The sequence below is a fragment of the Archocentrus centrarchus genome, chromosome 23 (genome assembly GCF_007364275.1).
Source record: "Archocentrus centrarchus isolate MPI-CPG fArcCen1 chromosome 23, fArcCen1, whole genome shotgun sequence".
NCBI classification, from domain to species: domain Eukaryota; kingdom Metazoa; phylum Chordata; class Actinopteri; order Cichliformes; family Cichlidae; genus Archocentrus; species Archocentrus centrarchus.
This window is the reverse complement of record NC_044368.1, coordinates 8,847,809-8,869,309: the sequence shown is the minus strand read 5'-3', so window position 1 is coordinate 8,869,309 and position 21,501 is coordinate 8,847,809. Positions and strand designations below refer to the sequence as shown.

Here is a 21,501-nt window from a genome sequence, read left to right as displayed (position 1 = left end):
TCACAAGACTGCACTCAGTAATCCTTTGAAGTCACCTGGCTGGGGAACACTGCCTTAGAGTGCAAAGCAACCAGCAAAAAAAGCAAACATTGTACACCTCATAAAAGCAGTATTTATTGAAGGACACAAATTTTAAATCTGATAACAAAGCTCTCCGAGAAATCTTGCCCTTCTATGATGTTACAGCCATTGGATCACAAAATCATGCGTTTGTCCTTTTTTTTGCCACCTGCTCGTCTGCTTTTGAAGATCAGAAAAGTGCCTTTATTTTCATTTAGCCTCCCAAAATAGGTAGACAATAGTACATTTGCAACACAGAAAAAGAAAAAGACAACACACGCAGTGAAAAGGTCAACTAAAGGAACAGATTTTGCTCACCCAAAATTTTCACTCAAAACCAGTTTGAACATAAATTTCCTGTTATGAAGTGAAAAACCGAATATAAAAAGCTGAAACTATCAAAAAAAAATCTGATCGTCTCTGTTACACATTCATTTCATTCCTTGGTCTCCACAGACTGTGCTGTGTCTCCTTCATCCTTGTGTGTCTCCATGTGTTTTTTCAGTTTGGCCTTAGATGTGAATGTCGTCATGCACTGCTCGCAGTACGGCTTCGCCCGCTTCAACCCGGAATGGCTGCGTTTGTGTCGTGCCAACTCCGATGAGCTCTTGAACTTCAACTCGCACGTGTCGCAGGGATACGGCCGTTCCCCTGTGTGGATCCTCTGATGCAGCTGAGCCTCGCTGAGGGTGAGAAAGGACTTCTCACAGTGTGAACAGGGGAATGGCCTCTCTCCTGTGTGGATGAGGTTGTGTCTGGTGAGTGCGTATGGTTTGGTGAAGCCCTTCCCGCAGTAGGTGCAGGGGTACGGGCGGGCACCAGTGTGGGAAAAGATGTGTTCTTGTTGGGTTTTCTTGCTCTTAAAGCGCTTGTCACACTGAGGGCAGGAGTACGGCCTGTCATCCATGTGTGACCTGTGATGTTTTGAGAGCTCACCCTGTGACAAAAAGCCTTTCCCACATTGAGAGCAGAGAAAGGGTTTCTCCCCAGTGTGCATCCTCTCATGTCTGGCCAACACAGACACCAGGGTGAACCTCTTAGGGCAGTGGGAACACTGGAAAGGCCTCTCACCCGTGTGAACACGGAGGTGTTTGATAAGCATGAAGCGGAGAGAGAACCGTTTACTACAGTGGTTACACTGGTAGGGTCGCTCCCCAGTGTGAGTGGACAGATGCCTCTTAACGTCAGACCTCCGAGTGTATGTCTTCTCACAATGCGGGCATTTAAACTGACGCTTCACTTGATGGATTTGCCGGTGCTGAGAGCGTGCAAAAAGGGTGTCGAAGCCTTCACCGCACTGCTGGCAGATGTAGCGTTTAGTGGTGAAGTGGGACTTCCTGTGCTCCAGCAGCTCAGATGAACTTGGGAAACTCCGGCTGCAGATAGAGCACATTTGAGGGAGCTGGCTTTCCTGCGAGTGAGACTTTTTATGGTGGACAGTCAATGTCCTGAGGTTAGCGAAGGAGCTCCTGCATAGCTGGCAGGTGAAGGAGATGGCCACGCCGTGATGTTTGCTCTCGTGCTTCGCGAGATCCCAGGAGTGCTGGAAGGTTCGGTCACACTGCGAGCAGTGAAATGGTCTTTCTCCCGTGTGAGTGAGCTGGTGTCTCCTGACATCAGATGTCCGGGTGAATGTCTTACCACACGTTTCGCATGTGAGCGATCTCTGTCGGCCATGAGACTGAGAAACTCCGCTCTCATTATTGGGTTGCTCTGCTTTTCTCTTCTCAGAGTTTCCTCTGGGGAAAAGTTTAATAGATGTAAATATTTCATCGGTGCTAGAGGGGGATGGTGTAAATTTAGCTTCTGAGAGAGTCCTGTAGGCCTCTGTGTGAACACTCTGCATGTGGAAGTGTGGAGGACTGTTTTCATCAGAGTTATGGAAAGGACACTGCGAGCAGGTGAAGATGATAGTTGTCATCTCATCTGAATCTCCTGCATTAAAATAGAATAGTTACATGAGTGGATTTATTCAAGAGGTCAAACATTATTCTCTTCTTCACATCTCATCACCTTTGTCAGATCCTTTGATGGCTATCACAGACGGGGCAGCTGATGCATCAGCAGTGCTCCTAGGGAAATCAAAACACTGTGGTTCAACATTTAAAGAAAAATCTCTCAGGTTTTTCACATTTTTGGAAACAACAGTGTCCTAAACAAAATGAAAAAAGAAGAAAGTGTAACGGGAAACCATACTTGTTTAGTAAAAATACTACAAATTGCAAGTACATAAAAGGCCCTAGAAAGTATTAGTCTGTCATCTTCTTGCTCTGGGATACAGTTGTGATCAGAAATTTCTATGCAGTCATTATGGTAATAAATGTCAGTGTAATTTTGGACTTTCAATGAGTTCTTCGAACTGTTCTTTTTCCAGGGTGGAATCATTTTACAGCACATATCTTTACTGACTTTAAAAAAACAAGAATTGGTTGAAAACGTTTGAAGTTATTTAAACATGTCTGCGTAGATTCTCAGTCATACAGGTCATAGTAGTCCCTGGAGCTTGAAAAAAGGCGACTGGACTTCTTTTTGTTTCTTGAAGACATTTCACCTCTCATCCGAAAGGCTTCTTCGGTTCTCAACCAAATGGTGGAGAGACCTGGGTCTCTCCACCATTTGATACGAGGTACGTTTGGAGGAGTAAAGGTGAGGCTTTCAACCCTAATGACACTGTACCAACTGTCAAAGATGGATGTGGTAGCATCATGGTCTGGCACTGTTTTGCTGCCAGTGGTATTGGTACACTGCACAATGTGGATGGAATAATAAAGAAAGAGGACTACCCTCAAATTCTTCAATTTCACCTCAAATCAACAGCTGAAAATTGGACACAATGTGGTGTTTAAACAGACAATGATCCCAAACACACATCAATAAAGCAGGCTAAGATTAAGCTTCTGGAATGGTTTTCCCAAAGCTTTGACCTCAACTCTACTGAAATGTGTGGACTTAAAAGTCCACTGTGTTTAGCAGCCAGGTCTGTGCCAGGAAACCAACCAATTTAAATGAATTCTACTAATTCTGCCAAGAAGAGCGATCAAATATCCAGCCAGAATTATGCCAAAAAGCTTGTTGATGGCTACAAAAAGTCTCTGGTCAAGGTGAAACTTAACCAAATATTAGTATGTTTTTATATAGATATACATAGACACACATATACACACACACTTTTGACTCTGTGTGAATTACAGAAAATCCTAAATAAATTCAAACTTGTGCACCCAATTCTTCTTTTTAAAGTCATTCAAATAAATAATTGAAAGTCCAAAATTTTCATGACATTAATACTCATGAGTGTAAACTTCTGACTACAGTTGTAGATGATAAACCACTCATATTGGTATAGTAAATATGCTCAAGTGAGCACAGACTATAAACCAGGGGATCATCTAGCTTATACCATGTTAATAAGTGAATGTTACCAGTGCTGACAGGCAAATTTTGTTACCTTTGCACCCAGCCGGATTAAGTGCTCAATGGTAACTTCATATTTACCAAGTACTGACCTGCTTTCTTATCATATTTTCTTCATAAAAGCTAATAAGCTAATAAGCTAATAAGGATGTTCCTTATATTACCGATTAAATTAATGATTCTGAAGTAAAAATGCACCTTTAGCTTATAATAGAAATAACTTCATCCAAGGTCAACATAACCCAATTAATCTGCAGTTTTTTGTTATTCAAATTTTGTGATGATCTATGTTTCTGGCAAATATATATGGATTAATAACAATGTTTTTGTACATTTTTGGTTCTTCGCTATTTTCTCCCGCTGTCCTCTTTATTCTACACGTCTCCTGCCAACTCGGTGGAGTCTTCAGTTGCAGACGTGTGGATCTTCGCACATTTACTGATGAGTCAGACTGTTGTACTTCAGGAATGTCTCTCTGGTATTCTGTAATTTCTTCAGCAGAAAATGAGTTATCTTTCGGGTCTGCATATATATTTCTATCTATGCCTCCATTCTGGAAATCATCCATCTTTTCTTCTGCAATGACTTCTCGTTTCCTTTCAGTTTGGTCACTTGTTTCATGTCCGTCATGTTTTTGTCCTTCATCTCTTCCCTTTCCTGATTCAAGCTCATCATTTATGGATGTCTGGTTGTTCTTTTCTATAAGTACTTCATGCGCCAGGCTTTCTTTCCTTAACGCAAAAGTTCTTGTCAAAGTCTCCAAAGCTTTTGCTACACCCACAGTCTCACTCGTTTCTTCAGCCCTCGCAGTGGCAGCCTCCTCGCCGCCAACACTATCCGCACTCACAGCCACTATCTCCTCTTCATAGAAATCTGTCTGAACTTGAACTGCAGCTGACTCAATCATTTGCTCATCCACTTCAGGCGCTCCGACTTCCACTTCAGTGTAGACGGCCACCACGCTGTACTGGTCGGCTTCAGCAAAAGCAACAGGGTTCAGTATGTTAGCGTAGTTATGGATAGAGTCCAGTCCAACTGATACATTTGTCTTTTGTGAAGGAGGGATTGATAACGCAGACATGATGCAGTTACCAATGGTGGAAGGAGGACCATCTGTCAAAAAGAAACATGATAACACATCAGCTACTACAAGGAGAAATAAAACATAACTACTTTAAGGTACAGTATGTAAACAAAATGTCTCAATAGACCACCACACTTACTCACCAGCAACTTTGTTAGGTACATCTGTTCAACTGCTTGTTAATGCTAATACCTATTCAACCAATCACATGGCATTTAGACTTGTAGACATGGTCAAGACGACCTGCTGAAGTTCATACTGAGTATCAGAATGAAGAAGAAAGGTGATTTAAGTGATTTGGTTTAAGAAACTTCTGCTCTACTGGGATTCTCCCACACAGCTATCTCTAGGGTTTACAGAGAATAATTAAAAAAGAGAAAATATCCAGTGAGCAGCAGTTCTCTGGGAGAAGATGCCTTGTTAAAGGTAGAGGTCAGAGGAGAATGCCAGACTGCTTCCAGCTGATAGGCAATAACAATACCTCAAATAGCCTCCCAAAATATGCAGAAAAGACTCTGAATGCACATGTTGAACCTTGAAGCAAAACACCCAATGATGATTAATATGACCATATTATAATTAGTAATTTACTGATCAAAGAACTAGGGAGTCACAAGTTTGTCTATATTGTGGTTCTAAAATCATATTGGCATACTGCAAAACATAATTCACTCAAACATGGTAAACACATTTTTTCCTGATAGACAATTTGTAACAGTTAAGCGGTGTCTAAATAAATGTCATTTTGTTTTCACAATTTGTGTTTTTTAACTTCTTTTGGCATAAAAAGTTTAGAAACATAATTTATTTAAAAATTTCAAAGTGTTTATCATAAATAAAAGGTAAAAGTATAGGATTTATAAACATAAATAAAGCCATAAAAATAGATCATAAAAGACCACTCGGTCATTTAAGTTGCAAAGATAGCTTGGTCACTTGAGGGTTAACATCTATTGGGTCACCAGTATCCTGCTCAGGGTTAGAGCTAAGTTAATCTCCACCTCTCTTCATGGAACATTCCCTGTTTGGAAAAAACCAAATGGAAAATCCCATTAATGAATAACTGCAAGGCCAAACTCATTTGAAACATAACAACTTCTAGTTTCTGGAAATTTGCTTGTTTAGCATGTGGCTAAAGCACAACCTAACCCCAAACAGTTTGCGGGAGATCTGGTGCGTGTTATGAGGTTAGATATTTCAATTCATTCTTTTTTTATTTATATAGTACCAACTCACAGCAACAGTCGCCTCAAGGTGCTTTATATTGTAAGGTAAAGACCCTACAATAATACAGAGAAAACCCAACAATCAGACGATCCCATATGAGCAAGCACTCGGGAAGGAAATACTCCCTCTTAACAGGGAGAAACCTCCAGCAGAACCAGGCTCAGGGAGGGGCAGCCATCTGCTGTGACCAGTTGGGGGTGAGGGGAGGGAGACAGGACAAAAGGCAAAGGGCAAAAAAAGTAATACAGGAGAAAGAGAGCCAGAGTTTAATAATTACTAATGATTAAATGCAGTACTGGTATATAAACACACAGGAAGTGAGAAGAGATGAGTGAAGAAGAAACACTCAATGCATCATGGAAAGCCCTCCAGCAGCCTAAGCTTATTGCAGCATAACTGCAATAATTTTAAGCCTAATTTGTCTCCCGAATCCAAACTGGGAGCTGGTTCCACAGGAGAGGGGCCTGATATCTGAAAGCTCTGCCTCCCATTCTACTTTTTTTTTTTTTAAACAAGCTAATGTATTTTTGACAAACGACCTATAGAAGAGTGGGCTGAGCTTTTTCATAGCAAGGCAATGCACTTATTACCTGCAATCATGGCCAATTTGATGAACCTCACCTTGTTTCTTTTGGCAAGAGGGATGTCAGACATGTTACCTAATAATGCTAATTTAGGGGAACAGGGGATCTCAAATCCAGTAATCCTCTTAGGGATCCTCCACATAGTTATGTATAGTTAGAGTTTGAAACGAATAAAGAAATTTTGGTAGGACACTCATCTTAATGCAGTTCACTCATTCAATCAGAGAAACTGACTGTAGCATCCATCTATCTAGATCCTAGTCCATCTTTTTAAGTAGTGTGTCATATTTTAGTGAAAAATGTTTGTCTAATTTATTAGGAATCTGCAAACCCAAATACTCCATGAAGTAGGAATTCCATCAGAAAGGAAAATTAGGCTGTGAGAATTTTTCTGACAGGGATTTGAGGGGCATGCATGAATGATTCTTGGTTGCTAAAGAACAAGATTATGTCATCTGCATACAAAGAACTAACATGACTCTCGCCTCCTACTTTAACTCCAGAGATAGAGGTGTGTGACTTCACTGCAATGGCCAGGGGTTCAACTGCCAATGCAAAAAATTACGGGGGAGAGAGGGCAGTCTTGCCTGGTATAGCGCGACAGGGGGATATGTGGTGAAATATCATTATTTGTTTGTATTCTGGCAGTAGGGTCACGGAACAATACGTGGATCATCTTTAGTATATTAGGGCCAAAGTTCATTCTGTATAAGACCATAAAGAGAAAAATACCACTTTACGTGGGTGAAAGCCTTCTCCATGTGTAATGAGATGGCTATGGCCAGCTCTTCCATTGATTTACTACAATGCACAATATTAAGAAATCAATTTACATTGTCTACTAAGGAGCAGTTCTGTATGAATCCAGTTTGGCCTGCTTTAATGAGTGAAAGAATAACTTTCCCAAGCTGTAATTTTAGCTAAAATTTAGCTAAAAGTGAGATGGCCTATATAATTCACACAATGTAACATCCTTTCCCGGTTTTGGTAAGACAATAATGAGGGCTTGCTCCAGGATTTCTGTCCCATTCTACTTTTAAAAACTCTAGGAACCCCAAGTAAGCTTGTAGTCTGAGAATGAAGTGAAGATAATATGGTATTATGAAGTCTTTAAGATATAATTGGGCCTGATTAAGTATTAAATGTCAAAAAGTCATGATAAATTCTAACACCATAACAATACAAACTTGTCTCTATGAATTGATCCACTGATCTTGAAATCCTAAGAAGTGAGAATTGATCATCCCACCTAAAATCTGACTTTTTAACCTGCCTGTAATGATGCAACATCTTGCTTGATACGTTTGATTCAGAGATTTATTTACTGTGAAAACTGCTGCAGTCAACTAATCCTTTTAGCTCTACTTACATGTAATTTTCAGTAGTCCTGAACTTTTGTAGCGCTGGTAGATTAAGTTCAGATCTTCAGATGATGGCTGAACGCATGCCTCCAACACAAAAGGAGCCGAGCCAACCCAGGCTGCAGTCTGTAATTACAGCACAGTGTCAAAATAACCTCCTGCAAATCACCTGAAACATCCATATTTTCTGAACGAATACCTGTTTTAGGTCTGGTACTGGAAACAGCTTTTCCAGCTTTGAGAGCAGATCCCATAATAACATATGTAGTGCTGAGTCATACTGCGCACCATATTCCACTGGGAAAACTTCCTGTGAGAGATAACTGAATGTTATTTTTATTCAGAGAGCTTTTGAACAAAGATATGACTTATTAAAACATGCCCTACCTGAAAGAAATACGCCCTCTCAATTGGATCTTTCAGCAGACTTTGAACCAGAGCAATAAATGTAGACTCTGTTGTTTTCACCTCTGCATCCCTATACTGAAACAAATGAAACTGATATCATTAAAAGGGTACTGAGGACACTTTATTTTATCTATTATTCAACCCACTTACATCTGTGTTTTCAGAGGTTACTGGAAGTCTATCCAGATGGCTCTGGATCCCTTGAGAATCAATAGAACCGCATGCCGAGCCTTTGCAAAGCTCCAGTATCAACTGAAATATAAACAAACTGAGTTTTTACATAAGCAACACACCAAAACAAACATGTGGACCACATGTGATCCAAACCACCCCCTCACCCTCGCTCTGAGTCCGAGGATGAGCTGGGCTCTCTGCCTGTGGCTGATCAGACCGGGGATCGCCTCTGTCACCGTGAACACAAACTCCTGCAGCTTCTCGTAGTTCATCACATCTTTCTGCTTTGCAAGCTGCCACATGGAGGCAGACAGAAGCTGCAAAGGGGGCACCAGGAGGCGGAGGGATGAGACAGGCAGGCTTGGATCTGAAACATGAAGATGTAATGTAAGAAATGGTCTTTGGAGGGCAGCAATCAGCTTTAAACACCAGCACTCATGTTATAACAATATAATGTCATTTATTTAACTCTGGGCTGTTGATATTATTGAGGTAATAATTTTCTCAGTTAAAGCAATGGCACATCTATATTTTTTTCCTATAGTCAAACAACCATAAGCTTGGGAACCTGAATAATTGCTGGACAAACCTCAATAATAGGAGTTTTAAATTTGGAACCTAGTTATAGATATGCAGTTGCGGTTTAGACCTCAGGATAATGAAGCATAATAGTTGACAAATTAATTATAAATCCGAACATAATCCATTTATTTTTGATGCAAAAACTCAAGTTTGTCAGCTTGTGCATGTCGTGATTCCTTTAAATAGCCGGCCCCCGCTAACTGTGTGGCTGACATAAACATAGCTTACTTTAAATCGCGGCTGGTTCATATTGTCACTGTACCCACCGCTTGTTCTCTTCGTAAACCCGTAAATCTCCATGCGTGCACTGCACCTGTCGTGGTGTCGAAAATTAGGTGTTAAGTTGTGTTGTTTTAGTTCGCTGCTAACATGCGCTGTTGGTACGCAAACACCGTTTCCTCAATGCCTCTACCCCGCTTCCGCTTTCAAGATAAAAGTATCAAAACTGAGAGCAGACTTCGCAAACTTTACATAATTATTACATTATTTTTATTGGCAAGATAAGATAGCATATACTTTGTTTATCTCAAAGGTTGGAAAATTCCTTTGTTACAGCAGTTAAAAAAAATAGTTAAACTACTTGTTCTTCTTGCCACATTGGTTTTGGAAGCAAGACTTCAAAATAAAAGGCAAACTTGCGTCTGGATTTGGTGGCGTCAGGACGCGACTACGCAGCTGAGAGTCACATGAGGCGTTTCATAAATGCAAATACTTTAATGAACCGTATTCTGTCCTTTTGCGGTGAAAATTCTTACAACTAAATTTGAAAGTGCACTTTAATCTTCAGCGATCCAACATGGACGAGGACGGGCTGCCCATTGTGGGGTCTGGAGTCGACCTCACCAAGGTTGGCGTTTGAATAGTTAGCTAACGTAGCTATCGCAGTAGCTGGTGAGGAAATGAAAACAGGCACAAGCAGAGCTGTCTGATTCATGTTTTGTTTACACAGTAAAATAATATTAATACTGATAATGTTTATCTGTGATCGAACCCTATCGTTTGTTCTTCATTAGCAGAAATGACTGTCACAAGCTGTTTTAGTTCAGGTTCCCTGATAAATGTGATTCTGAAGTCCACATTAACCTTTACAAATATGTGTTCTCTCTTTCTTTCATTTTTTTTTAATTATTTGATTTAATAAATATTTAAAACTACATCAGCTAATTGATTTCAAATGTAATTTTATATTCAGCATGTGAAGTTGGCTGTGAATCACGGTCAGCATGTTAAACAAAAAAAAACTCGTTATTAAAAAAAAAACCTATAAAAACAAGGTCCTTCACAAAGCTTACAAAAAAGCTTAAAATGTTATAAAGACAGAGGACAGAGTTTAAGATTTTCTGTGGGAAATGAGTATATCAGAGGGACATCTCAGGTTGAGCAGTTTGGAGGCAAAGTTAGAGAGGCAAGGCTGAGGTAGTTTGGACGTGTACAGAAGAGCGATAGCGGATGTATTGGACAAAGGGTGTTGAATATTGAGCTGCCAGGCAGGAGGAAAAGAGGAAGACCATAAATAAGATTCGTGGACATGTAAAGTGTTAGATGGAGGCAGAGGATCCTCTGTGGTGACTCCTAAAGAGATCAGCTGAACAAAGATGATAATGTTTTAGCAGCCTAGGGAGGAGAAGTTGCATTAATGGAAAGGTGGACTGGGAGTTGCTTCATGTCCTCAGTATATTACACTCTGGGTTCCTCCACCTCCATTTTTGAACTCATATTCCTTTTCCTGTGCTTCCTTCAGGTTCCTGCGATACAGCAGAGAAGAATTGTTGCCTATCTCAATCAGTTTGTCGCACACACAGTCCGCTTCCTTAACCGCTTTTCCACAGTGTGTGAAGAGGTTTGTTTATCTTCTTTTCTCAATACTTTTCTTCTGCTGTTGTCATGAAACAAACCGTCTCTCTGACACTTAAGTCCTGAACTGTCCAACTTCTTCCCCCAGAAACTTGCAAACATATCTCTTCGCATACAGCAGATAGAAACCACCCTGTGCATTTTGGAGGCCAAGGTGAGTTCTGAGACCACTGCATGCACTCTGACTGCTGGTAACGCCACATTATATGTATATTTCACACCTGTTTGCTTGATATTTATGGACCAATGTTGTGCTCTGTGTAGTTGTCGTCCATTCCTGGACTGGAGGATGTCACAATTGAAGGACTCGGTCAGCAGCAGACTGCACAGGCCAATGGGCCCATCAACCCCAGTCAGAGCCAAACAGAGAGCCCAGCAGCAGGGCCTCATCAAGAGGTAGTCACACAGACTCATGCACCTTCAAACATAGCTTCGTCCACCTGCACTGAACTGCAAAGCCAGGATGAATTTTTAACTGTTTTAAAAATTAAATTAAGACAAATATTTAAAGCTTTATATCTGGTCTGTTTAGTCCATGCTAAACTTGACAATCGCACAGTGACAGAGGATCTCATATGTGTATTAGGAGCTTTTCCTCTCTCAGGTTAACCCAAAGGACAACTTAAACACTCGTACTCGAATACTTTTGCCAGTCCTTTATCCATTTCAAATTTCAAGTCCTTCATTTCAAGGTTCTTTTTGTGAAAGATTTACAGGAACATGTAGCAAAGTTAAATTTGAAGACAAAACATTCATCCTTTTACAGCTGGTTATTACTTTACATGTTATTCTACCACATAAGAGTATAGAGAGAGGGAGAGGGCGACCAGTCTCCAGGGAAAGAGTGGAAAACAGAGAAAAGGGACACATCTAGGTAGAGCAAGATGTGATGAATGAGTAGAGGCCAAAGGAGATAAACAGACAAAGATGGTCACCCCCATAGCCTCTACTATAAGGGTGCCATAAGACTCAGTCTTCAGATTGTTGCTGTTTAGTATATACACTTCAGTGATTTTCCATCTGTGTATGATGGCATTGAACAAGTTGCTGCTAGATCCACCACGAGCAGGGACTGTAGTGTGCCTAAGTAAAGCACTGCTTTTGTGCATTTGGCTTTTTCCTGTAGAGCAAATAAAGCTTGGAATATGAATTAGAAAATTTGTGCAGATTTCCATATCTTCCCTCATAATGTGGAAAAAGGGATTTTGAATACTTTTGTTATATGGGGATAACATTTTGATGCACATATAATATTATTATGTTAGTCTGTGTGTGCATGCACGCATATGTGGGCATCTGGTTTTAACTGCATTTCACTTTTTTACCTGCCCAGGCACTGCAGATGGAAATTAGCGCATAGCTAAATCTGGTACAAAGCATCTTTTCCTTTCATGTGATGTATTTTGTACAAAGTTCCTCAAAGAAATAAACAGTAAAGAAACAAACACATAGCACTACACCCCTCTACAAAGTGTTGAACTACATGAAAGTTTGCAAGTAGTTTCAAAATTGTAACCTCTAATTAAAATCATCTTAAACTAGGAAAGTGTAAAACCTTCCAGGATATCGTCTGCCATTTCATCCGCTTCACTCCGCCTTCATTTCTGTGCATGTTTCATGTTGCAGCCTGCTCAGACTACACCAGAAGCTTCAGCGATGCAAAAAGCAGAAGCGGCTGCAGAGAACGTCATGACAGTGGCCAAAGACCCGCGTTATGCCCGATACCTGAAAATGGTTCAAGTGGTGAGTCATTATTCCTGTTGCTGTACTGCTGTAATTAAATACATCCCGGTTTAGTTTTGTGCCTTAAAATTGTGTTTCATCTGCGACAGGGGGTTCCAGTGATGGCCATCAGGAATAAAATGGTCATGGAGGGTTTGGATCCTAACCTGCTTGAGTGAGTGTGTTTTAAAGTTACTGGTGTTATCCTCTTCTAATCAGCTTTTCTAATAAGCTGATAAATAATATGTGAATCCCTCTTTGCTGATCACAGCACACCGGACGCCCCCGTGCCCGACGGTGGAGCGAAGAACTCGGAGGACCAAGATGCTGCTGCCAACAGCTCTGATAGTGAATCATCCTTTAGTGACTGAGATCGCTCATTTGTCCTCAACACTGCAAAGCTTCCTCATCCATCGCCATCTGTGCTTCTTTAGGCCTGCAGCAAAGAAGGGTACGAGGTGGCTGTAAAGGGCTACGAGTGAGGGGGTGTGAATGTAGGTGCCTAAAACAGGAAATCCAGCCTGAGTGATTGTAGTTTCAGTTTAAGAGCTGAAGTGGTTTTCCTGTTTGGTCAGTGACCTTGATTTTGATAAATAATTAGTGTTTTTTTCTTCTTTTTTTTTTTTAAATAAATGACTCTTTAGCAAGAACAAATCATTTTTTTCTCTTACTTATATAAGCAGCAGTCAGAAGATGACAGTAGCAAGTGTTTTAACAAAACCAAACCATATCACACAGAGGTCTTCTGTGGTAGTGGCACCACTGTCTCAGTCTGTTGCATGAAATGGTGCATTCACACCAACTGTAAAGAATACAATCGCACTGGAAACCCTCAAATATTCGCCCCCAGCAGCCAGCAGGATGAGGCAGAGTGGAACCGATGGCTGGACTCAAGTTACAGTAACATGATTTTAGAACGTAACTTAGGGTCCTACAATTTTGCTGACGTTCCTCTAAACCTTCTTCTTTTTTTTTTTTTTTTTTTTTTTTTTTCTTTCAGCATAAACTGTTTATCTGTATGTAATTTGCATTTCGTGTGAACGCACCGTAACAGTTAAACTCATTACTTTATATTTCTGTCTTTTTGTTCCAGGAAGGAACAATAAATAGGAAGGAAATGTTATTGTTGGTCATCTGCATATTGAATATGTCCGTGTGTGTCTGTGTGTATTTGTAGCTGGCGTTCAGGAGTAAATCGGCTCTTGGATCTCTCACAGAATGCTTGAAATATGTGTTTTCTCTTTATTTTTGAACAACTGAATCTGTTTAATTATTTAAAAAAAAAAAAGAATTAGAGGTGTAACAATTCTGAAACAGACTGAAACTTTACATATTATATCATGGTTCAGCAATACCCAAGTGGATCTGTTCATGCCTGGTTAAAACATGATAGTTTTCACTATATCTGATGAAGTGTCATCATTAATGACAATCCAGTGTAAGAAGTGAACTCAAGATACTTCACAGTAGTCAGAAATGTGTATTTTGTTTGTTCATGATCAAAGACATCAGTCCTGTGGCAAAAAATTATTTCCCAGTTTTTATTTATCTCCTCTAAATAAAAGTCGAGATATGAACTGAGCTGTGGTTGTTGCACAACTAGACAGAATTAAACTGAACAAGTGGCTGTGGAGAAAATTCAGACTCCTTTGCTCAGTTATGTTGCAAATGTAATTATTTTTTAAATTTCAAGCTCAATAGTCAAAATATTTTTCTTTGTTGCAGATTTATTGAATAAGGTGTTAGTTTTTATGACTAATTTCCAAAGCTACTGCTTGATGTTGGAGACAGAAAAATAACTGAGCCATTGAATACTAATACACTGCCTGGGCAGTTCTATAGTTAATCGTTCCGATCATATGCCCCTTGACCTTTTTTTTTTGGGAATATCAGAGTTTTACACATTAACCTCTGCTGCTATGAAGAGTAAGCAAACTTGCATTAAGAGAACACGAGTTACCAGTTTTTAGAAATGTATGAACTGCAGTGTTTACTTTGTGGTGATGTTGATTGTAGGAAGTGAGACTCATCACTGTGTGACTCAGAGCGTGTGGGTACATGTCTGAGAATGTATACTGTAGAGTCAGAGAGATAGAGGGGCCAAGAGAATAAGATTTCCTTGAGTAGATACGGCATTGTAGTGGCGAATGTATGGAGGTGTACGTGACTAGAAGAACACCCTGCTGGATCTGTAATTCTGTCTGTAAAAAACACCCATACACTTTTTTTTTTTTTTTAAGTGCACTTTTATTCTTCAGCTCACCTGTACATTATAGTTTGTGCCATACATCATTTTACAAGCAAAAGTACAAAAGTTCAGTAAAAAACAAAGAAAACCCCTCAAACATGTCCCTTTATAAAAACACCTGTAGTGAAATAGTTATAATCTACACAGATTACAGCACAGGATCATTTGTTTTCTTTACAGTACGTTTATTCCACCTGTGTAGAGCAGTTCAGCAGAAGTATTATAGTCTTCTGATCCACAAAATCTGGACCACCTTTAACAGCATGCAGACCTTACATGTGTCTGAGTGCACCTCATTAAAGGTAATTAAACTTTTAAGCAGCCTTTCAGTGTGTTACTATGTTCCCTTGTGCCATTTCAAGTCAGTTTTGCATATTAATCCCTAAATCCCAAATTTGTCTCAGGAGTTTTACAGCCTCTTTCTAGATTCCCTGTGATTTTACTTGTAGCAAGCACTTGGTTACAGTACTGGCTAAAACATTGGTTCTCAACTTCAGGGTCTATTTTTTCTAAACGTCTAAAAGGGAAGAACTTGCTGCAAAGCCGAAACTATATCACTCCACCCTTCTTCTAAAGTCCTATTTTGAAGGTAGGTGCAGTCTTACACCCTTTACTCAGCACTCTTCATGTTTTTTGGCCGCACACATCTTCAAACTCAGCCTGCACACCTGTAATGGTCCACGACTCTTATGTTACACGCCAGCAACCCAAAAGAGTTGACAAAATATTTTAAATTACTGCCTTTTTTTTTAATAGATGCAAGATCCATACTTGGTACCAGAAACATTCATTCCCCTTGTAACTCTGATAAGACCAGGTAACAAATTTCCACTTTTGTCTTGTCTTTGGGTTTAAACTGTTTTTCTAGTTCTCTACATGTAAACAAACTAAAAAATATAGATATTTTGGATCCCAAAACTTTGCTTTTGTTGTTCAGACAGTGATTTTCCAAATTTGTCATTTTCCCATATAATGCCATTTACTAGTGGTTTTCATTTAGGTTTTAAACTTTTTTCCAAGCTGTTTTCTCCTCAAAAATTGCCTATAAAAATGTTCAGTTAAAAGAAAAAATAACAATAAATTTATATATTTTGGGGCAAAAAAAGGGGTCAAAGACAAACATCTTGTTACATAGTGTAATCCTAAAAATTTAAGAAGCCATTGAGCTAAAAACTCGTGACGTGGGGTTACAAGTGAAAAGCCCAGCTGAACAAACCTCCATAATTCTAATTAACTTTGCTTTTGGTTCATATTATTATTGGAATTAAATTCCAAAAATTAGCCCGATTCCTGCTACTAAGTAGCCTAATTCCCATTGCCTGTATGAAAATTCCCATCCACAGCTGCAGCACAGATGATGTAGAAGTGGCAGCAAAACATAAGCAGTATACAGTACCTGATATCAGACAGAAATGTCTTATTAGACACAGTTTTCATTGTTCAGCAATGTGGAGTGGACAGATTCATCCAAAAACCAAAGCTCTGAATCGGAGCATCCACAGCAGGAGTGTTTCCTCCTTAATTTGATGTCACAATAAAGTGATAATCCGCAAATTAAAAAAACAAAACAAAACAGGAAATTCTGCACAAAACCACCAACTAACATTCATATACTTTCAGTCTAAGGTCAGACTGCTATGTAGTCGTAGACACGAGTGGTCTAAGTGGTATTCTCATTTAACCCTGTGTGTGATCATGTGTTCACAATGTGATTAACTTCTCCTATAAGAGGTCACAGTTCTCACAGGATGTGTCATGCTGGTGTAGCAATAGCAAAGTGCAAAGTTAACAGGCAACAATAAGTACACTTAGAAATAGTCTGTATATATACATACATATATATATGTATATATACATACCGTACATAAAAAGTAAAAATACAGTATTTGTTTAGTTTGTCTTCAATCATCTTGTATGTGACAGACAACCAGTTGTACAAAAATGTATAAATACAATTAAAAAATAAAAAAGTATCTACTGTGTTCTACCAAAATTTCAGTCAGTGGAAATTGAATGTGTACTAAGACGCATGCAAAACTTACATAAAATACTCATATTTATCTTAACGATGCTGGTAAAAATGTTCAAGACTACCCCTCAAATTCTGTTTCCACCCGTAAGGTAAAGAACTGTAGGAAATAAAAAAAAGAGAGATGACTTTTAGCAAATGCATATTAAAAAAATACTGTTTTTGATAGTCTGACACTTACTTTGAAGTCATGAATGTATGTGAAGAAGAAGAAGACGAAACTAAAGGCAACAATCCACTCGCATACAGCACTGGCTACATGGAAGGGATAGTCCTGCAAGATGGAAGTCGACGATTAAATCAGCACATTTTATGCTCCTATGAATTTGTTGTTTATCAGCGTTGGAATCCTGGAAAAATAAGTAAAAATTTCCAACTATTTTCCCTGCATTCTTGTTCAGTGAGCTCAAGTGTCCTTTTACAGACCCCACCCACTAGTTCATTATTAGAATATTTCTTCATACAATTATTAATTGACATGTTTAGGTACCATTGTTTAATATTTAAGCTTATCATCCCACTATCAGCACAGGTAAGCACTGGCCAATGGCAATGGTAAGGAACGATCTTATTTTCTCTGCTGTTACTTTTCAAACTCTTGACTTCAACAAGTGGTTTTTGGTTGTTCCAGCTGACTCATGGTAATGGGAAGTTTGTGCTATGCCATCAGTTTCATTTAATTCTGACAGTAAGTTTCCCAAAAAATAATCACTGAGATATTGGGAAATGTTTGTAGGTGTATGTAACTCTGCCCCCTCCAAAAAAATTCCCAAATGCTGATAACTTCTATTAATCCTATTAGTGATCAAGTACTACTAATGATGTGCTCTGCTATCTGTGATCAGATGCAACATGCTGACACACTGCGGCCTACCTTGTCATCCTTGTGTCTGTGCAGTTCAGTTTGTTTCACGTAAAATGCACAGATGACAGCTGAGTTATCCATGAAGGAAAATGCAGCACTGGTTGGAATCACATGGACTGGTACAGCGAATGACACTAATCATAATGTTCTGCATGCCATGCATTCATCTTAACATATGGTTAAAAGTAAAAAAAAAGAAAAGAGAAAAAGAAAACAAAAGATTTTAAGTATCAGCACATAATAAAAAATCAGCAGGTCTAAAAATTATTCAAATACAACCTCAAATGAACAACAACATATAACATTAGACTGTCATATTAATTAAAAAAAAATTAAGCCAAAATGCAGAAGCAACGTGTGAAAAACTAAGTACACCCCTCCTGCTTCCATAGGAATTTAGAGAGCAAGTCAGCCAGATTCTACTAATCAAATGCAATTGGTTAATTGATCATCAGTAAATATGAACACTTCTATAAAAGCAGAAGTTCTGGCATTTTCTGGTATGTGCTACCACAATGAGACAGTCTTCCCAGGAGTAGACATCCCAGCACATTCACCACAAAGTCAAACTGTGTAATACTCAGAGAAATTGCACAACACTCATGTGCTATTGGAGACGCTACTGGCCTCAGTTACTATGTTAAATGTTAAAGTTCATGACAGTACAATTAGGGAAAAGACTGAACGAGCTGAGCAAGTTTAGTTTGTTTTGAAAGGTTTCCTGGAGAAAGCTTCTTCTCTCCAAAAAAGAACATGGCAGCATGGCTTGAGTTTGCAAAGTTGCATCTGAACAAACGACAAGACTTCTGGAACAATGTCTTTTGGAGAGATTATGCCAAAGTGGAGATGTTTGTCCATAATGCACAGTTCCACATTGGTGAAAACCAAACACAGCATATGAGCACAAACACCTCATTACTGTCAAGCACGGCGGTGGAGGGGTGATGATTTGGGTTTACTTTGCAGCCGCAGGATCTGGGCACCTTGCAGCCACTGAGCTGACCATGAACTCCTCTGTATACCAAAGTATTCTAGAGCCAAATGGCTGTCTGTCCCACAGTTAGAGCCTGGCTGAAATTTGCTCGTGTAACAGAAAATGATCCTAAACACAGCAGCAAATCTACAACAGAATGGCTGAAAAAGAATCAAGATGTTGCAATGGCCCAGTCAAAGTCCAGACCTCAATCTGACTGAAATACTGTGGGAAATACTGCCCATAAACTTTTAAGAACTGGAGCAATGCTGTATAGGAGTGGGCAAAAAATTCCTTAATGACAGTGAAGACTGATTAAAAAAAACATTTGCTGTTAAATTTGGTTCTACATGCTGCTGAATGTGGGAAGGCACTTAGTTTCTCACACACTGCTTCTGCATTTCGTCTTAGTGTTTGTTAAATAAATAATGACAGTGCAATGTGTCACATGTTATTGTTAATCAGAGGTTGTATTTAAATAATTTTAAAACCTGGGAAAGGCCAGATATATATATTTTTTATTATTATGTCCTGATACATGAACCCGTGCAGCACAAAGAGCATCACAAAGCTAAATCACACAGACTCAGTGAAGCATTTTAAAACATTTGAACGCTCAGAAAGGATACTGGGAAAGAATGCCACAAAAGCAAGCGTGGCGATGCTGACACGCACATGAAACAGATTCTTGGAGCACCCATGTGGATATGCATAAAATGATATAAAACACTGGAGGATAATGTACACGATGCCACAGAGAAAAAACATCATTGCTCCACAATCATGAACTGCTTGCAGTGTCGTTTCCTGCGATCAAAAAAAAAAAAGGAAAAAGCGCCATTTGTAATTATACCGAACTAGTTTAATGTGATTTAAATGCTCGCTAAATGTGAGTACATACCTGGAAAGTAGCAACAATGCACATGCCAAAGCAGGAGATCTCACCAAACCAAAGAGCAGTTTTGTTGAGGCATGAGTTCACATCACATCTGTTGTCCTCCCTCAGCTTATCCACATGCTTATATCTGGCGTAAATAGTGGCTACACCTGTTCAAAAGACACACAGAGAAGGTGCGCAAACTTGCACGTTTTTTTTTTTTCCCCCTCTCCAACCTAACTTATGCATTGCGCTTTCATTTTCTTAAAAAGCGGAAATGTGAGAAGCATGTTTGGGAAGCTTGCTTCCCCCCTCGGGAAAGCCCAGTTTTGCCTAAAAAGAGTTCACAGTTCACAGAGATGACACTGCAGATGTTCACGCTGGGATTTCAAATACCTGCACATGCAGAAATAAATGTCATCAGACCAAAAATGCAGCTCTCTGGGGGGTTGACACCTGTGTCACTGAAAAAACAAACAGGAAAAAGAATAAAGACCTGTGCACATAGAAAATCGCGACTTCCCGTTATAAGAGACGATACGCAGGTTATGTTTGGTCCAACATCAAAAATTTTAGTTGCCTCTTCTTAAAAGTCTCGTATTAAAGAGAGAAGTGAAAGAGCTGCGCCAGTCTCCTAAAAATAGACAGATGTGCAGGCAGTATGCAGCTGGAGCTTGGGTACCAACCAACTTAATGCGGAGGAAAACGAAACTAAGACATTTTCTCAGGAAACTGAGTATGGTTGTTTTTATAGCTCTAAATCAGGTTAAGCGTAAATGAAAAGCTGGTTTATATGAGCCCGTTTTAAGCTGGAATAAAACTTACCTTATGTATGGGAAGATTACGTCGACATCGTTGTTGTAGATCGCAATGATATAAGAAACAATGAAAGTAGCGGAGGACCAGACGACCAAGAACGCTGGCAGGGCGCACAGTCCTTGCATGAACCAATACATCTCCGAGAGTTTTTGCGCTGAACTTTAAGCAGACTTTCCCTCAGTCAGTTACGCGCCGCGTAAACAGAGCCATGCGAAGAGAAAAGCTGGTCCAGGAACAGGGCGGTCAGCTGCCGTATGAGGTCTGTTACCGACAATCACATGCAACAATGAACTTGAACCTCTGCAGATAAGCAATATATACAGTATACAGTAGCCTATAACCCACAGCGACTCCCCGTGGGGCCGGCCTGCGCATATATGAGCACGATGAGCGCTTCCTTCTTCCTTTGAATCTCCTGACACCCCACCCCCCACCCAGAACAAAATACCATGCTGATGAAGAAGTTTTGTTTTTTTTTACTTGGTTTTGAGCAATAGTCTTCCGGGCTTCCCGAATGTCTCGCAATGGTTTTTTTTCCCTTCCAGTCTTTGTGTCTGACGTTTTCAGGAAAACATTTCTTAGTTCGTTTGTTGTTGTTGTTGAACCACTTAACATTGACCCGGATCATACAAGCATGAAAAGAAACCTAACTCAAGGGATGAACCAGTGTTGTTTCTACTCATAACAGACAGACATAATATAAAAGCAAAACTGTGAAACATGGTGGAGGCTCTGTCATGGTTTGAGGCTGCATTTCAGGCAGTGGTGTTGGGGATATTGTCAAAATTGATGGAATTATGAACACCGAAACGTACCAACATCGTTTCATCCACCATGCAATACCATCTGGAAAGCATCTGATTGGCAACAGCTTTATTTTTCAGCAAGACAATGATCCCAAACACACTGCCAAAGCAGCAAAAGCATACCTGAATACAAAAACACAATGAAACACGATCAGTCATGGATTGGCCTCCACAGAGCCCGGAGCTCATCATTAATGAAGCAGTGTGGGATCATCTTGACAGGGAACGGAACAAAAGGCAGCCAACATCCAAAGAAGAGCTTTGAATGTCCTTCAGGAAGCCTGGAGAAGTATTCCTGAAGACTACTTTAAAGGTGGTCACACTAAATATTGACTGGTTAGAGTTGTTTTTGCCTTATATCTATTTCAAGGTACAATAAATTAAATCAATTTCAATAAATTGCTGAAGCTATGT

General features: G+C 39.6%; 3 protein-coding genes across 4 annotated transcripts; 1 reads left to right on the top strand and 2 right to left on the bottom strand.

The window, feature by feature from the left end:
* Positions 1-101: 101 nt before the first annotated feature.
* Positions 102-9,287, bottom strand: LOC115773481 (zinc finger protein 665). Of its 2 annotated transcripts, none has more exons than XM_030720233.1 (9): positions 9,161-9,287; positions 8,477-8,679; positions 8,289-8,390; positions 8,118-8,213; positions 7,930-8,040; positions 7,739-7,856; positions 3,807-4,587; positions 2,074-2,132; positions 102-1,995 (listed from the first exon to the last, which is right to left on the bottom strand). In XM_030720233.1, the coding sequence occupies exons 1-9, from the start codon at positions 9,192-9,194 to the stop codon at positions 497-499; spliced, it is 3,003 nt and encodes a 1,000-aa protein (XP_030576093.1). In that variant the 5' UTR covers positions 9,195-9,287; the 3' UTR covers positions 102-496. The 2 variants fall into 2 exon arrangements, with proteins under 2 accessions (XP_030576093.1, XP_030576095.1); XM_030720235.1 differs by having other exon boundaries at positions 9,123-9,258.
* Positions 9,288-9,543: 256 nt separating this feature from the next.
* washc3 (WASH complex subunit 3) lies at positions 9,544-13,804 on the top strand. Its single transcript, XM_030720475.1, has 7 exons — positions 9,544-9,741; positions 10,636-10,734; positions 10,837-10,902; positions 11,013-11,144; positions 12,375-12,491; positions 12,581-12,645; positions 12,742-13,804. Exons 1-7 carry the CDS (start codon positions 9,691-9,693, stop codon positions 12,839-12,841), a joined length of 630 nt encoding a protein of 209 aa, XP_030576335.1. The 5' UTR covers positions 9,544-9,690; the 3' UTR covers positions 12,842-13,804.
* A 913-nt stretch (positions 13,805-14,717) lies between these two features.
* Positions 14,718-20,644, bottom strand: dram1 (DNA-damage regulated autophagy modulator 1). The gene is made up of 7 exons (XM_030720474.1): positions 20,288-20,644; positions 19,859-19,926; positions 19,487-19,632; positions 19,215-19,392; positions 17,622-17,680; positions 16,929-17,021; positions 14,718-16,847 (listed from the first exon to the last, which is right to left on the bottom strand). Exons 1-7 carry the CDS (start codon positions 20,416-20,418, stop codon positions 16,809-16,811), a joined length of 714 nt encoding a protein of 237 aa, XP_030576334.1. The 5' UTR covers positions 20,419-20,644; the 3' UTR covers positions 14,718-16,808.
* Positions 20,645-21,501: the final 857 nt, after the last annotated feature.

Coding starts and splice junctions, on each gene's coding strand:
- LOC115773481 (XM_030720233.1), bottom strand. CDS start 9,194: ATGGAGATTTACGGGTTTACGAAGAGAACAAGCG. Junction 8,391..8,476: donor TCCTCGGACTCAGAGCGAGG/GTGAGGGGGTGG, acceptor TTTATATTTCAG/TTGATACTGGAGCTTTGCAA. Junction 7,857..7,929: donor CAGTACCAGACCTAAAACAG/GTATTCGTTCAG, acceptor CTGTAATTACAG/ACTGCAGCCTGGGTTGGCTC.
- washc3 (XM_030720475.1), top strand. CDS start 9,691: ATGGACGAGGACGGGCTGCCCATTGTGGGGTCTGGAGTCGACCTCACC. Junction 9,742..10,635: donor CTGGAGTCGACCTCACCAAG/GTTGGCGTTTGA, acceptor TGCTTCCTTCAG/GTTCCTGCGATACAGCAGAG. Junction 12,492..12,580: donor ACCTGAAAATGGTTCAAGTG/GTGAGTCATTAT, acceptor CATCTGCGACAG/GGGGTTCCAGTGATGGCCAT.
- dram1 (XM_030720474.1), bottom strand. CDS start 20,418: ATGTATTGGTTCATGCAAGGACTGTGCGCCCTGCCAGCGTTCTTGGTC. Junction 19,927..20,287: donor GTAATCTTCCCATACATAAG/GTAAGTTTTATT, acceptor TTGTTTTTTCAG/TGACACAGGTGTCAACCCCC. Junction 17,681..19,214: donor TTTTGTGGCATTCTTTCCCA/GTATCCTTTCTG, acceptor TGGATAACTCAG/CTGTCATCTGTGCATTTTAC.